The sequence below is a fragment of the Ursus arctos genome, unplaced genomic scaffold, assembly GCF_023065955.2.
Source record: "Ursus arctos isolate Adak ecotype North America unplaced genomic scaffold, UrsArc2.0 scaffold_1, whole genome shotgun sequence".
Classification (NCBI taxonomy): domain Eukaryota; kingdom Metazoa; phylum Chordata; class Mammalia; order Carnivora; family Ursidae; genus Ursus; species Ursus arctos.
In genome coordinates this window covers 108,209,089-108,225,350 of record NW_026622763.1, presented here as the reverse complement: position 1 = coordinate 108,225,350, position 16,262 = coordinate 108,209,089, and the positions used below count along the sequence as shown (strand labels likewise).

The following is a 16,262-nucleotide window of genomic DNA, read 5'->3' as shown; positions in this document are numbered from 1 at the left end:
GGAGTGAGGGAACATCCGTCCATCTCCCTCGTCCCCTGTGACCTCACAGGGGCAGGGTGGGTGGGCCGGGGTTTCCCCTCTGCGGTTCCCACCCCCGCCTGGCGCAGGGAGAACGGCAGACATAGGCTTCTTGCCACCTCCATTCCCCTCTCAGCTGTCCTGCGGGACCCGGAGCTACGCGAGGCGTCCAGGGTGCTGGAGAAGGAGAAAGGCCATGGGGGGTGCTGGTTCAGGGCATCTGGCCCCACGAGGCTCGTCTGTCCTTGGGGTACCGAAGGAGGCTCTGTCCTGGAAGCCCCTGAACGGAGAACCAGAGTCTGACCTCGCCTAGTTCTCGTGGGCTCACCCACGCCCCAGCAGGGTCTGGGGTCCCCAGGGGCCCTCCTCCCCCATCTGGACTGGTGAGGGCCTGAGCCCGGGGCTTTCCTGGGCCCTGGGAGGCAGGGAGACAGGCAGGGCTTGGGGCAGGCAGCACCTTGAGCTCCCTCTGCCAGGCCCTGCCCTTGGCTCCAGCTCCAGCTCAGGGTTCCGGGGACCCCACCTGTAGCCGCCTCACCCCGGCACCTCTCTCTCCACAGCCCCCTGAGGCCCTCGCGCCGCCATTTCCCGAGGGTCATGCCGCTGTCCAAGCCAGGTACACGGGGCTCTCCTGAGTCCACCCCTGGGAGAGCAAGGTGCCCATGCTGCCCTGACGCGTTCCCATCCCCGCTGGGACGTGGCGGGCGGGGTTTCCCACCAGTGGGTGCCTCTCTCCTGTCATCCTGCAGTGCCCGCTACCAAGCTCAGCACGCTAGCGCGGCCCTGCCCCGGACCCTGCCACTGCAAGTACGACCTGCTGGTCTACTTCGAGATCTGTGAGCTGGAGGCCAACGGCGAGTGAGTCCCATGCCTGCTGGGGACAGGGATCCCCCAGGGGGACCCCAGGAGTGGTCGAGGTGGTGCACTGTAGGTCTCCTCGCCCAGCTGACTCTGGCCTCCGTGGACTGGAGGGCCTCCTCTCGCCAGAGGGAGGGGCTGCTTTCCTGTTCTCCCCCTTCGGCTGAGGGCGCATCTCTCTCTTGCAGTTACATTCCTGCAGTGGTGGACCACCGCAGCGGGATGCCATGCATGGGGACCTTCCTGCTCCACCAGGTGCGAAGCACTCCCTGCCCCTGCCTGCCTGTGCTCCCCGCCGTGGGGCCCCCAGGCCATCTGAGCATTTCCTCTCTCCTGGCGCCTGGCAGGGCATCCAGAGACGGATAACCGTGACCCTGCTGCATGAGACCGGCAGCCACATCCACTGGAAGGAAGTTCGAGAGCTGGTCGTGGGTGAGTGAGATGGGTGGGGCTGCCTTAGGGGCTGGGGCTGGGCTGGGGGGAAGACATTGGCCCCCACCCACTCCACCAACCCTCTGTCCAGGCCAGATGCCTGAGTTCTAACCACAGCCCCGCCTCTGTTGCTGTGTGACTTTGGCCAAGTCACTGAGCCTCTCTGTGCCTCGGTCCCTCATCTGGGAAGGAAGGCTTGGGCTAGGGTGATGATGCCCAGTTTCCGTTGAATCGCTGTGCTCGCACAAACAGCACCAATGGGTCCTCTCACAGACCTGCAGGCTTCCCTCTGAAGCCTGGAGGGGAGAGCCCTTCCTTGCCTCTTCCCACTGCTGGTGGTTTGTGGGGACTGTCTGGCGCTCCTCGGCTTGGGGACCCATCACGTGGCCTCTTCTTATGAGGACCTGGATTAGGCATCTACTTCAGCTTGACCTCATCTCAGCTAATTACATCTGCCAACACCCTAAGTCCAAATAAAGTCACATTCTGAGGTCCTGGGGGTTAGCACCTCGACACTTCCTTTTTTGGCAGGGGTGGGGGACACAGTTCAACTCATAGCAGTCACCACGGACCTCAGACGTTTTCCTTCAACAATATCACACTCTGAACTCTTCGGTCTACTAGAAACAAGCTGTAAAGAGTTTGTCTTCCCAGTTTCCATTCAAGGGCACGAACAGCTGTCCGTCCCTCCCCGCCCCTGCTCTGGAGCTGATGGATCCCTCCGGAAGCCCCTTCCCGGCCTTTCTGTGGCCAGGAGGGCAGCGGCAGGAGGGTGATGTCCGTGGGGCTCGTAGGGGGTCCCTGAGGGTGCAATTGCAGGGATGCCACCAGGAGACCCATCGTGCTGAGCCCCAAAGTGCAGGACTAGGGGCCCTGAGCTGCTGGGGGTCCAGGACAAATGCTTTTATTTTAGACATGTTGTATGTATTTTCACATACATGCTAAAAGGCTGGAGCAAGCTAGCAAATCCTCATCTTAGATGTTGTTTAGGGTAAGTTTGGGGAATTGACTTAAAGACAAAGATGAAGTCCGCGCCAGCCAGCGCACGGACCGAACGCAGACAGACGTTTGTCGCGTGTGTGGGCAGAGGAGGGGTGCTGTTGAAAGGATGTGGGGAGATGCCGGCGTGAACACCAGGGCCCCACTGCAGGTTGGGGTGTCTGGGTTCTGCCTCTCTGGGCCTCCTAAACCAAACAGACCTGCGAGGGGCCGTCTCTGCCTGACCGGGGCTCCCGGGCATCACATTTGCTGGCAGAGCGCTGGCCGCACTGAATGGGCAGAGAGCCACTGCTGACGTACGTGCCCAGGGGCTGAGGAGGGGTGAGGCTGGCACTGTAGCGAGCTTTCTTGCTACAGCTGAGCTGCGGGGCACTCCACCTCCAGCCATGGGGGGCACACCCTGGGAGTAGTTTTGGGGGAGCCCACACCTGCCTTCTCCCAGAACCTGAATGTTGCAAGAAGACTCTAGGAGGTGAGGCAGGCAGCTCCAGTATGCATGGACACAGAGTCCTGGCCGGGTGCTGGGCTCTGCCTCACCTCTGTGTATGGGGAATGGAAGGCCAGTGCTTCCTGTCCCTAAAGGAGAAGATTTAGTATGTGTTTCTTCCTTGAAGAAGCGGAGTGTTCTGGTAGTCTAACACCACCAGGGCAAGAAACAACGCACAAAGCCACCCGCAGGGTTCCTGACTCACAGCCGTCGTGGTGTCTTCCCTAGACAGGACCGCCGTCCCGGGGGGGCGTCTTCGGGGGCTCGGCTGAAAGTGTGCCCTGCAGAGAGATTTATGGCACAGATGGTCCTTCCCCCCTTCCCTCCTCCCTCCCTCCCTTCCTTCTAGTATAAAGAGAAGAGGGAACATTTCTCCTTATCTTGCTAAGATAAGGAGAAATCTTATCTTCCTTTCCCAGCAAGGGCCCGTGCATTCTAGGTTGGGTCGTTAGAACCCATCAGTTGGGTGCAAGAGAGACAGACATTCCGAGAGAGTTATTTATGGCCGAGAAACTAGAAACTGAGATTGTGGGAGGAACGATGGCAGGGTGGTCTGCTCAGTGCCGACGCCCAGGCTGGCAGAGACACTGCTGCAGCTGCCTGTCTGGTGCTCTTGTGGGCACGCAGGGAGTCGGTTCCCTGATGTGGCTTCACGGTTTTGGAGCGCCAGCCCAGGCAGGGACCCAGCACCCCACCTGTCCTCCCAGGAGCTGACTGCACTGTGGCTCTTCCTGTAGGTCGGATCCGAAACACACCTGAAACTGATGAGTCCCTGATCGACCCCAACATCTTGTCCCTCAACATCCTGTCCTCCGATTACATCCACCCGGCCCAGGATGACCGGTGAGTCCCCTCGGAGCGGCAGTGGGTTCTGTTCCCAGCTCCCTGGAGAGAGGGTCCAGGTCAGGACCCGGGGTGTGTCCTCAGCCCACCACGCCCACAGCTAACCTGGCCTTGGAAGGTCTAGGATACGTCCAGCCTCAAAACTTTTGGACCTTCCTTTCTGACACCGCCGGAACGGGTGCTGGGAGGGGAGACTCGTGGCCTTGAAGTCCCTTTGGTATGTTTGTCTGCATGTTGTCCCATCACTGGCTCACACATTCGTCCAGCCTGTTCATTCGGTCACCTGCCGGAGGGGCAGTGGGAGTTGAGGATGGATGAGCTGGGTTCTGTCCTCAGGAGTTTCAGGGAGGCGGGCGCTGGGGGGAGGGCAACAGGGGTGGTGAGCAGACAAGCAGGCCCGAATGTCCCCGGCCACACTGCTATGGGTGGTCTGGGCCTCTGGCATGGGTCCTCAGGCTGGGGGTCCCGGAGGCGGTTCAGGGGCACACGGGTCAGTGGTTCGGCCTCCAGGGTGGAGGCGTGCCCTCCAGGCACTGCTTGGCACATGCTCCTTGCCACTGGGCTGTTCCTTTCCCAGCTTGCAGTTAATGGCCAAGACCTGGCAGCCAGGGCAGTCCCAGCTCCACCGCACCTGGGGCAGTGGGTGGGGTGCGCAAGACCCCCGGGGATGCCCTCGGCTGCCCCTGACAAACCAGCCTTGCTGGGGTTTGCCGGGGGTTGGGGCGGGGTGCGAGGGGTGGCATCTGGGAACTGACCAGGGGTGGGCAGCTTGTAACTGCTGAGAGCTGCCCTCTTGGTGGGGACGTGGGCTTGGCTGTGTCAGAGATGCTGCTCTCTAGGGGCTTGGGGAAATGACGGGGGGTTCTGGGGTCCTGGATGGCTCTCCCAAGGGCAGACGCGGCCTGGAGGCAGACGCTGAGAGCTGACCCTTGGAGCTCACGCTCTGGCTGTCTTCACAGGTCCCTCTGACAGTGTGTGTAGGAAAAAACATCTTTGAGGGCTGGGTGTGCTCGGAGGGTACTGGGGGACCCCACACTTGCAAGGAAAGCTGGGACCCATAAGGGCAAAGGGTCCTGGGACATCACGTCCTGTCCTTCTGACTCCTGGGCCCTGGTGGAGCCTGGGTTTGTCATGGACACCCTGGGCAGTGGGCTGTAAGGGAAGCATCCCCCCGTGTGGGCAGCTGGGGGGCTAGCAGTCAGAGACCCGAAAGGGACAGCTGTGACTCTGGTCCAGCCCTGCCCAGAAACCTTCCAGAAGAAAGTCCCCTGTACTCATGCCCCGGGAAGGGAGAAGTTGGGGTGCAGAGTACCAAGAGGTCTTTTGTGTGGAGCTGGCTCTGCGAAGAGCAGGCTGGGGTTGCCCCTGGGAGAGTGGGAAGCTGGGGGGCACCGTGGGGTGAGCCAGCTGAGGGGGTCCTCTGACCACGAGAAGGCATCAGAGGAGGCCTGGCGCCCACCTACATGGGGGCTGCCTTCAGGGATGTGGGGACTGGGACCCCAGAGTGGAGGATGGCCCTGGGAGGGATCTGCCCTGCTGAGAAGCCTCAGACCCTTCCTTTGCCCCAGCAACTTCTCGATTCTTGGGGCAGAAAGGGAGTAGGGGGCAAAAACCAAGTGGGTGGGGTGGGTATTTTCCTTCTGAGGCTCCTGCCCCATGTGGTCTCCCTATTCGGAGGACCGTGTCCCTGAGTCTTCCCTTTGTCCCACCGGCCCGGATGCTGGGGAGACCCTCAGGGGCCTTGGTTCTGGGCTGAGTCCTGGGTAGCTTAGGAGGCTCTGGCTCCTGGCTGGGCCTCGGGTCAGCAGCGCTTGGCTAAGCAGGGCCACCCCTGTTCCTAGAGGCCTGAGGCCCCTTCACTGACGGAGCTTTGGTTCTGCATCCTGGGGGGTGTGGGAAGTGAGGCTTCTTCAGGGCAGCTCTGGGGTCAGTCGGCCCTGTGTCTGAGGTCAAGGCTGCCCTGGGCCAAGGGTAGAGGAAGGCCCGTCCATGGGGCGGGACCGTAGACCTTGCCCATAGCTGCTCTGGCCTCAGGCTTGGCTCCTGCCCATGCTGGTACAGCCCCAGGACAGCTCTGACCCCCCAGCCTTGCCCCAGAAAAATCTTGGGGATCCCCACACCTGGTGGCCCCAGGCAGGTGCCATTCGGAGGCTTGGTGGGTCAAGCCAACAGGCTCCCCCTCCCCAGAACCTTCCTTTTCCCGGACCCTGGCTAATGTCCTCAGAGCTTTGAAATGGGCCCTTCTCCCCCCACAGGCGCTGAGGCTCAGAGACCCCAGGCCTAGGTTGAGGGGTGCAGGCTGTGCACACGCTTTGCCACGGCCTTGGCCTTGGCCTCCTCCTGCTCCAAGGTCCCATGCTTTGCGACTTCCCCAGCTCCGAGTGGGCCTGTTGCCGCGGACAGCTTCTCTCCGCGCTGCCCCTCCCCTCGCTGCCGCTGCCCCGCTGCCCCGCTGCCCTGCCGTCCCACCGCCCCGCTGCCCTGCCGTCCCACCCTCACTAACCTATAATTGTTTGTGTTTTGCAGGCAGTTTCTTGATTCGGACATGCCTAGGTATCATTTGTGCCCCTTGGTTTTATTTTGGCCTCTCTCCTTCCCCAGCCCTACAGCCCTGACATTTAATTTCAGCTTTTTGGATTTCTTCTACACTCGCTCCCCTTTCCCTCCTGTTTCTCTATCTTCTTGAGTTTTATCTCCTTGGAATACTTTTTTGATTTTCGTTGTTGCTTCCTCTCCCCACCCCCACCCTTCCCCCTCTTGGCTGAGTCCCTTCTGCCCGTACTCTTGATTTTGGCTGCTTTGGTAGTCTCCTGCCCCTCCACAGACACTGGCTGGCCTCCTGCTCCCGCCCCCGAGCCTTGCCCGCCCCATGCTGACCGCACCCCCGCCGGAGCGGGAGCAGGTGCCCCCCGCATGCTGGCTGGCCGGCCAGACTGCCTTTGGCTGCGCCAGCCCCACTCCCTGTAAGGTGGAAGAGAAAAGAGGGAGGGAGGGGCTGTGGTGGGCCCAGGACGGGAGGGCAGATGAGAGCCAGCCCTGCCAGGGACCCTCCATGCTCTGTACCTTCCAGTCCTGAGTGTCAGCTCCTCGCCTGGCCGGGCTGGGGGCTCTAGCTGCACTCTGGGCCTCGGCCCCCACGCACCCTTTATGGAAGCAGGTGGGCAGTAAAGCTGTGAAGGGCCCAGTAGGTTTCTGGACTCACTGGGGTAGTCCCAGGTCCAAACCCCTCGGAGGCAGGGTCTCCCGGGCAGGGGAATGCCTCCCCGACTTGAGAGGGGCCCCTGCCTGTGCCCGCTGGGTGCACGGGTCAGTGAGGCCCTCAGTGTGGATGGCCAAAGTCCCTAATCAAGACCGTCTGTGAGACTTGAGTCCGTTCTGAGCAGAGGGTCAAGGTCATCTCCTTCTGGGTCCTGTGGATTGTGGTCAGAGCTCCGTGGTGGTGGTCCTGCAGGTCAGCTGTTTTGAAAGATGAAGTGAACATTCAGAAGGCTTCCAACAAATGTTTGAGCCTTTAAGCTGCCTGGAGTGGGGCAGGGGTGGGTGCGTGGCATGATGGAGTCGTGGCTGTGATGGTCACTGTGGATGTGCCCTGGGCCCCGTGGAGCAGCGGCAGGCTGTGGCTCCTGCTGGTGTGACCCCAAAGGCACGTGTGCTTGTGCACCTGCGTGGTGGACACGTGTTTCCAGAGGCTGCTGCACGCCCTCCCTGGGGTCCCTGTCAAGGGAACACGGCTGGAAGGGGCTGCTCCCAAACGGGGGGCACAGCCGTGTAGGGCCCGAGCAGGGACCTGCCTCTCTGGACAGTGGGCGGGCTTGCTGGAGGAGGCTGGCAGGTTACTGGGCTGGCCGAGGCCGGCGTCCTGCTCTCAGAAGGCTCTGGGCCGGAAGCCCCTTGCTCGGATGCATCGGCTGGACAGGACCCACGTCGGGGGCTGTTTCCTTGATAAGTGGAAGCCTCAGGCCCATCAGTGTGATTGCTTGGGGGTGTGTGGATGTTTCGCCCCAGTTTGCATTTCCATAGCCAGCTCGGTAAGATAGAGGGGTGCTCGCGGGTCCTGGACGCCCCCACCCCATGCCTGCAACGCATGCCCCTAGGAAGCTCCTGGGTAAAGTGGGGATAATACAGTGTGGCCAGGAGGAACACCGGGAAGGAATGGGAACCAATTTTCCTTCTCGGCCCCCCAACTTCATGAGGCCCTCACCCCTGCATCTGAGCAGGGGTCCCAGACCCCCAGTTCCAGATGAGGGCCCATTGGCCCCAGTGGGCTTGGCCTGAAAGAGGAGGCCCAGGGCACTTAGGAGAAATGGGGGTCAGAGCCCCAAGCCTCCTTCACGGGGCCTAGCCCTGTGGGGCAGGAAGCCACCTTGCAGGCGGTCCTGGGAACTCGCGGACGGGTGGGGGGGGCGCAGGGAGGGTCCTATTGCAGATGTGCGGAGTGGGGCAGGGACCTGGGACAGCCTGGCTGTGCCCCTGGCTGTCAGGGCCCTTGGATGGCTATGTCAGTGTGGACAGGTGGCAGAAGCTTCTGGAACCTCCTTTCCCTTCCCCCTCAGAAGGAATAATTTAGCCCCTGCTTGAAGTTGCTGTGACAGAAATGAGATGATACGTGAAAAGCTCTTAGCTGGGCAGCCTGCACACAACTATATAAATGTGGGTCATGTGGTCATTCTCCCCCTCATCCCCTCACCCCTCACCTGTCAGTCCTTCACCCCTCACCCCTAACCACTACCCTAACCCCCTCATCCCCTGATTTCTCACCCCTTATCTCCTCACCCCTAACCACTTACTCTCATCCCCTCACCCCTCACCTGTCAGTCCTTCACCCTTCACTCCTAACCACTTACCCTCACCCCCTCATCCTCTCACCCCCTTGTCCCCTCACCCCCTTGTCCCCTTACCCCCTTATCCCCTAACCCCTTCATTCCCTCACCCCTTTATCCCTTATCCCCTCACCCCCTCACCTCCTCACCTCCTTGGTCCCTTAATCCTCTTATTTCTGCATTCCCTTCTGGTCTGAGGACGCTCGAACTGCGCAGTGGGTGACACCGCTGATCCGTGCACGGGTCTGAAATGGGCACAGCAGAATCCCATTCCCCTGCTCTTAGCTGTGGGATCATGCCGAGCATGGGGTTTAATTTTCAGATTCTCAACAAACCCGTTTGCATCAGGATGCCCACCTGACCTGGCCATTAACCCACCGTGGCTGTGACACAGTTGTCTAAATGTGCATTGATAGGCCGTGTGCAGTCAGCGTGTCAGAGTCCCATGCGGAACGACCAGGCACCGCATGTCATGGGGGGTGGCCCTCTGCCCCTACCTGGCAGCCGGCTGAGACAAGGACCTGCCCCTCCTGAGCTCCGCGGGGATACGTGTGGGCGCACAGCCCGTTAGATCAGGCTGGGCAAACGCGGGGGCTCCCGTGTCACAATCCAAGGGGACACGAAACACCCGCCACTGTTGTGGCTGGGGTGGCCACTGATGCTTTTGGAGCAAGAATCGACATGGAAAAAACATTTTACAGACTATGAAATTTTCTTTGTCAGCAAAACTTTTTAATGCATTTTCAGTTTTCCCCATGTGGGTCCTCACTTGTTTGGGAATCAAGCTCTATGTCCCGGAGCTGAGTCGGGGGTGGTCCTATTTTTGGGCCCCTGCTGTCCAAGCCCTGTGGCTGGGGGGAATCAGCACAGGCCCCCCACCTGCTCCAGCTGGTCAGAGGCAAGATGGTGGCTGGAAGCTCCCGGTGGTGGCTCGGGGGCAGGGTGCCTCTGTCCCCAGCCCCGCAGTCGGCTGCAGAAGGAATTGTGCAGGAGGGCGTTTTCCTTCCAGAGGGAAGGTCCTGCAGGAACCCCTAGGGCTCTGCCGTGGGGCAAGCCGTACCCTGCCTGCTGCAGTGAGTCTCGGAGAAGGGCTAAGGACTGGAAGCTGTGGGCAGGGCTTCACTACGAGTCCTGGTCTGACAGAGGTCTGGATCTGAAGGGTCCGCAGGATGGTGGTGTGGGCCAAGACCGTGGTGAAGCACCACTGTGAGCCCAGGGGCTCTGCTCGCGAGGGGGCCCCTACCAGTTTTCCTACCCCTGTGGGTCTGAGAGTCTCTGCACTGCTGGCCAGGTAGTGTTCCCGAGTGGTGCTGATGCTTCGGGTCCGGGGACCCCACGTCTGGCTGCACATTTCCCTTTAGAGCTATGTCTGGGGGACCGGCTGGATGTCCAGTAGGGTTGGAGTGAGGGGCGTTGTGGAGCATGGGGCCCTCTTCCTGGGGTGACCTGATGCCCAGAGAGATCCCGACTGTCCTGTGCCTGCTCACAAGTGGGGTTCCTGGTATGGTACCCCTGGCTCTCTCTCTGGCTCTCTGGGGACTGGAGGGCAGCGATCAGCGGTCCCGTGCTATGTCCTGCAGGCTCGGCGCCCTCCGTGGCTGTGTAGGTCCCACCTGGGCGAGCTGCCGCTCTGCCAGTTCCCCCCACCCCAAGCACATCTGCTGGCGTCTGGCAAGACCTCCCTCTGCAGAGGCTTCAGGGGCAGGGGCTTGGGAAATTGTTGAGGACCCTTCCTGCTTGGGGCTCCAGGGGCTGGCACCCATGACCGTGTGGAGGCACGGCTGACTGTAGGCCAAGGGCCTGTTCTGCAGGAGGCTGCCGGGGCTGGGGGCTGACAGTGGTTTGGAAACAGTCTGTGGGTAGCATCTTGGCTGTGCCAGGTCTGACCCTGGCCATCTTGGCACCTGGGGAATGGTGCAGTGAAAAGTGCCATCCTTGGCTGTGGACAGGGGCCCAAGAGGGCCCCCACCCACCGCCCTACTCCACCTCACACATGAGACCCACAGGTTTGGGTTTTTGGAGAGATTCAGGGTTACTGGAGTCTCATCAGAGCAAAAGCCACATCCTAACTTACTGAGGGCCTCTTGGCCGAGAGTGTCTCCGGGGGCCTCAGTGAGTGAGCCTCATGTGCGGGTGGGTTCATTTCTCCTTACGGCCCTGGCCAGTTCTGGCAGAGTCCATCTGGTCCTGGGGCAAGGCCCCTGGCTAAGCCCTGGGGTTTTGGCTGGCCTGACTGAGCTGGTTCTGTCTCCTTTGGTGTGTCCCACCCAAGCGTGAGGGGCTCCAGACGAGATGGGGACCCAGCCCTTGGTGTCCGAGTAGGAGCCTGCCCTGGAAGGGCCGGTTCTTCCCGAAGGACACACAGAGTGCACGTTGATGTGGGGGAGTCCTGCTGGTCCCCAGAGCACTGGCACTGGGTTAGAAGCCAGCAGCATCTTTTAGCGACATGGGAGGCAGGTGGACAGAAGGGACAGCAGCAAGGCGAGCCTTTGCGCCAGGCTGGAGGGTTTGGGGCTGGCTGGCTGACCAGGGTAGGGGACCCTCGGGTTAGCCTTCCCCAGTGTGTGGTCAGGGCCTTTTGGAGGTGAGGACTAGTAACAAGAATTGGTAGGAATAGTGCCCCCTGGGCCCTGCCCTCAGCACCTCGGACTAGCTCCTGCATCCTGCAGGACATCCCCATGAGGCAGGGATGGTGACTGCCAGTGGTTTGTCCAGGAAGCAGGGGACAGAGGTGTCTGCTGACAGCCCGAGGTCATGCGGCTGTGCTGCGGCATTTGTCCAGGCCAGGCTGCAGTGGACCTCCGGCTCTGGGGGCCTGGGGTGTTAGGGGGCCCCTGGGACGGAGGGCGTCCCTCTAGGGGTCGGTCACAGGTCCATGGGTAGCCACCTGGTCCCGCCGGGCATGGACCTGAAGCTCTGGCTAAGGACGCGGGGGCCGGGGGTCAGAGAGCCCCCCCGCCCCCGCTGCCCTGTGAGCCGCCTGGCGGCCGGCGGTCGCAGCGCACACCCAGCTCACTGTCGGTTAGCTTGCACCCGGCCGCCGTGTAACGGCGCTCGTTCTGACGTGTCCATCTCTTCTGTGTGTACGTGTGTGTCCCGGCTGCCGCCACCTCTAGCGTTTCATTCGGAAATGATGCTAGGTACAGCTCACGTTTCCCTTCCGCACTCGCTTGCTCTGTCCTCTTCTGCTTTTCGATTTCCTTTCTCCCCGTGCTCTCTGCCAGTCTGGCCACCCTGCTGTCCTCACGGCCCTTCCTCTGGATCGTTGTCCTTGGTGACGTGTATGTGACAGCGGCCCTGCCCCGTCCCGCTGCTTCACCCCGCACCCCTGCAGTGTGCCCTGGAGAGCCAGGAGGCCGCGGCATGGGCCGTGCCCCAGCGTGGCCTTGTGCCTCCTGGCCGCCCTCCGCACTCGTGGGCCGGGCCGGCCTCTCAGGAGGGGGCTGGCCGCGCCGGGGCGCGTGCCGCTGTCCGCAGTCTGTGCTGACGTGTGTCTCAGCCGTGTCTTTGAGGATGCTTGGATGGAAACGGGGTGCAGCTGGGCGCTGCGCGGTGTTGCCGGGGCTCGCACAGCGGCCACACTGTGGATCGAGGCAAATTCCCCACCTCAGATAGGATCCTCAGACGCGCACCCAGCCTAAGCAAGAGTCTAGGAGCTCTGCCGTCGGGTGGTTGACTAGGAAAGCCTGCTCCAAAGTGGAGGCCCCTGAAGATTCTAACATCCTGGCCTCCTAGGGACAGCTTAAGCTGCCCTCACAGGGGATTCTGGGCCACGGGCTTCTGCTCTGCTCTGCTCACTTTCTTCCCGGGTTAGAGATGGGGACAGGGGGAAGAGCCCACCACCTGCTCCGTGCTAAATGGAGAGAAGTCTGGCTGCAGGGGGCGTAGGATGGGGGGTGATGCCGTCTGCCAGGGGCCACCCCTGCTTCCACTCCAAGCATCCTCCCTCGAGGGGAGGAGAAGGGCCATAGAGGATTTTGGCAAGCCCGGGCAGGTTGGACCCTCCTTACTCAGACAGGGCAGGAGGGGCGGTCCCCATTCTGCCCTCTCCCCATCTCTCACCCCTCTGTTGCCTCCACCTCCTCTCTTCTCCCTCCCTCTCTTCCCCTTTGTTGCTATGTCCCAGACCACTTGCCTCCCTCCCTCCCCCGCCCTCTCTGCCCCCCTCCCATTCCTGCCTCAGCACCAGCGCTGTGGGCTGTCCTACCCATCCATGCACAGGGGACCCCCCCCCCACCAGTCCGAGTAAGGAGGAGCCTGTTCTCCACACCGCCTGGGCAGCTCTCCCTGCGGCGGCCCACACGTCTCTCTCCATGTCTGTCTGTCTGCATGTCCCCGGCCCACAGGTGCGGCCCGTGTGCCACCGTGTTTTACCTGGTCTCTGCTTCCTTCCAGGACCTTTTACCAGTTTGAGGCTGCGTGGGACAGCTCCATGCACAACTCTCTCCTGCTCAACCGGGTCACCCCGTACCGAGAGAAGATTTACATGACTCTCTCGGCGTACGTCGAGGTGAGACCCCGAAGTTGCCATCCCCCAAGCCCGAGCTGCTTGCCAAGGGGCAGTGAGGGGCTTGGTGGCCCTGGACAGCCCCAGATGATCCTACTGTCTTCTCAGAGGACTTGTCAAGTCCCTGTTCAGTCCGCTACTTTCCACGGTGCGGCTCACAGTGACCCCCTCCCGCCACCTTCAGGGTGCGGCTTTGCCCTCTGGCTGCAGGATGGCTGCATGCGCACTCCAGCTGGGCTGAAAACAGAGCCTGCCAACCCCACCCCCGGGGGGGGGGGGAGCATGGGCATGGCTAGCTGGGTGCAGAACTGAGGAGTTAGGACGATCAGGGTTGGCAGCCGGTGGCACGCGGGAGACAAGGCACCCACCCCCTCTGAGCCTGCAGCTCCAGCTGTGATGGGGGCACCCACCTGACTGCCTCTTGGGATGGTGGTTTGTTGGGGAGACGCTGCCAGGGCTCTTCCCCAGTAAGGCCCCGAGCCACACGGGCTTTGTGGGGTGCTGTTGAGCTTCGGGAAAACAAAAGAGCCAGCTGAGCAAGACATAGTCCGTCAGCACCCTGGGAAGTCACCGAGAGGGGAATGTGGGTGCGGAGCCAGGATCTGCTTTGATCCTCACAGGCGTTTCCGGGAGTGTGTGGCCTGATCCCATGGCGAGGCAGCTGGGGCCTGTGTCTGGGATCCTTGGGGTCCCTGGTACCAACACCCAGCCCTCTGCAACCTGGGGAGGTGGGGCTCTGGTTCTCTCCCAGGAATCGGCTGGGGGGAGCAGAGACCTCCCACCTGGGTCTGGGGCCCATGCCAGGGGCCCAGGAAGGTCTGAGGCTGTCAGTCGGTAGCTTGTGTGTCCCCCAAGAGATGGTTAGATGGGGGTCTGGGGTCCAGGTACTGTGGGGGTGCTCGTGTGCCTGAGCCCCAACCCCTGTCCCCCATGCCAGATGGAGAACTGCACCCAGCCAGCCGTCATCACCAAGGACTTTTGCATGGTCTTCTACTCTCGGGACGCTAAGCTGCCTGCTTCACGCTCCATCCGCAACCTGTTTGGCAGTGGGAGCCTGCGGGCCTCGGAGAGGTGAGCCTGTGGGTGGGGGTGGCAGGGGGCTGCACAGGGAGTGGCTGGACAACCTCGGAGAGGAGAGCCTGTCCACGGTGGGCGGCTGGTGGGGGCCCTGCTGTCTGGACTCTGCACGGGTGGTGGCTAGGCATGCCCAGCAGAGGCTCGAGTAGCAAGCCTGCTGCAGGCCAGCCCAGAAGAGAAGGCAGACCGGCCACGCTCCCAATCGGTCCCCTGCCCTGGGACCCTCCCGTGGGTAGTCCTGGGGCCCCACTGCACCCCCATGGCTGGGGAACCTCCTCCCCAGGGACCTCAGGGATCATGCCAGCAAGACTGGGGGGCTGGGATGGGAAAAGGGCACTCTGGACAGAGCCTCTTGCCTCTTGCAGGCTGGCAACACCCAAGGGGTATAGAATGTCAGGTCTGGGACAAGCCATCCCCTCTTCCCCTCTGACCAGTCCCTGCATTCCTGGGGGGTGAGGGGAATGAAAGAGAATGTCAAGGCAGTGAGGAGGGGCTTTGCCCCAACAGCAGAGACCACCAAGGGTGCTAGGCCCCTATGCTCAACTTCAGTGAGGCTCCCCACACTGTCTCATGGACCCCAGTGTGCAAGACCGTCGGGGCACTAACAGGAAGATGGAGTATGGGGTTCAGGACATAGTGGCCTCGGGCTGGCTCTAACCCAGTCATCCAGGGTCACCTGGTGAGTATAGGATACTGCCTGCCGGCTGGGCCCACCTCCGTGACAAGTTTGGCAGTGTGCACTCAGCAAAAGGGGGCCCGGAGGGGTCTGGGATACAACTATCCATACAGACCTGCAGCTGAGGGCCCTCCATGCAAGGCCACCCGGCATGGGTGTGCAGTGGGACTTGTGCCCAATGTGCGTTTGACTGGCCCTTGCTGTGCCTGGCGTCCACATGTTCCCCCCCTCTGCTCCCCGCAGCAACCGCGTGACGGGCGTCTATGAGCTCAGCCTGTGCCATGTGGCCGATGCCGGCAGCCCAGGTAGGCCTCTGCCCTGCTCGCTCTGCTACGGGGGCAAGGGGCACTTTGTCAGGGAGCCAGGGTTCCCTGGGGTCACTCGGGTCACCTCAGCTAAGCTGCTGTTTTGGGGGGCCCTCCCTTTCGAGGCTCACGTGCTCACCTTTGGACTTGGAGCTGTTCTGGGCGGCCAGAGGACGGTGAGGGGAGAGGCTGCGCCGGGGGCGGCCTTAGGGGCCACCGTGCTGGATGACTTCCTGCAGGCGAGGCGCTCCCCAGGGGAACCAGCCTCCCTCCGTGGACAAGTCCCCACCCCGAGCCCAAGTCCTGGAGCCAGGGCAGGGGTGTGGCAGCCCAGGGTCCCCTTTCTAGGGATGCAGCGGCGGCGAAGGCGAGTGCTGGATACATCTGTGGCCTACGTCCGGGGCGAGGAGAACCTGGCGGGCTGGAGGCCCCGGAGTGACAGCCTCATCCTGGACCACCAGTGGGAACTGGAGAAGCTGAGCCTGCTGCAGGAGGTGGGCCTGAGTGCACGGACCGCCCAGGTGGCCGTGTGCGGGTGCATGCGGGAAGCAGGAGGCTGTGGCGGGAGCAGGAGCGTTCCTCTGCTCACTGCCAGCACGGGCGCTGGGCCGCAGATGCAGGACAGCGGCTGGGTGGCTGGACGGCCAGGGGGCATGGTGGGCGGGCGCTCCCGGGCCCGGGTACTCCCGGGCTGCAGGGCCGAGCTGTGTCCTGGCTCTTGTGCAGGTGGAGAAGACCAGGCACTACCTCCTGCTAAGGGAGAAGCTGGAGACCACCCAGCGGCCCGGCCCCGAGGCGCCGTCTCCCGCCTCCAGCGAGGATTCTGGGTCCCACGTCTCGTCCAGCCCCTCCTCCCCACTCTCAGCCGAGGGCCGGCCGTCACCTCTGGAGGCTCCCAGCGAGAGGCAGCGGGAGCTGGCCGTCAAGGTAGCTCAGGCAGCGCTGTGCTGACCCTGGCCCCTCCAGGGCTTTGGTGACTCAGGCGCGTCCTATCAGAGCAGGAGCTGGGAGAATGAGGGGTCCATAGAGGCCCCTTCCCTGCCCCTTACTCCACACACATTGGAATTTGGCAGCCTTTTACAGCTTCCTCCCCCAAGCTGTCATCTGCCTCCTTGAATACCTGTGCTGATGGGGAACTCATCCCCACAATCCAGAGCTAGCTCTTTCTGCGGCTCGACAGGCTGCTGGGAAGACCTCTTAGACTGGGCAACGCTGCCCCCCCATCTTTGTCCTGGGCCCG

At 62.2% G+C, this 16,262-nt stretch overlaps 1 protein-coding gene across 6 annotated transcripts in view; it reads left to right on the top strand.

Annotated features, from left to right (window-relative positions):
• Nucleotides 1–16,262, top strand: part of KIF1A (kinesin family member 1A) — a 95,291-nt gene that overhangs the window by 71,193 nt on the left and 7,836 nt on the right. For 3 of the 6 annotated variants that reach the window (XM_026491078.4, XM_044381638.3, XM_044381633.3), the window contains 11 exons: nucleotides 579–634; nucleotides 768–876; nucleotides 1,065–1,131; nucleotides 1,224–1,308; nucleotides 3,532–3,637; nucleotides 6,164–6,190; nucleotides 12,853–12,967; nucleotides 13,902–14,035; nucleotides 14,961–15,022; nucleotides 15,371–15,516; nucleotides 15,749–15,949. In XM_026491078.4, the coding sequence (XP_026346863.1) occupies nucleotides 579–634; nucleotides 768–876; nucleotides 1,065–1,131; nucleotides 1,224–1,308; nucleotides 3,532–3,637; nucleotides 6,164–6,190; nucleotides 12,853–12,967; nucleotides 13,902–14,035; nucleotides 14,961–15,022; nucleotides 15,371–15,516; nucleotides 15,749–15,949 (1,108 nt within the window). The remainder of the gene's footprint in view (nucleotides 1–578; nucleotides 635–767; nucleotides 877–1,064; nucleotides 1,132–1,223; nucleotides 1,309–3,531; nucleotides 3,638–6,163; nucleotides 6,191–12,852; nucleotides 12,968–13,901; nucleotides 14,036–14,960; nucleotides 15,023–15,370; nucleotides 15,517–15,748; nucleotides 15,950–16,262) is intronic. The other 3 variants (XM_026491089.4, XM_044381640.3, XM_044381635.3) reach the window with 1 other exon arrangement.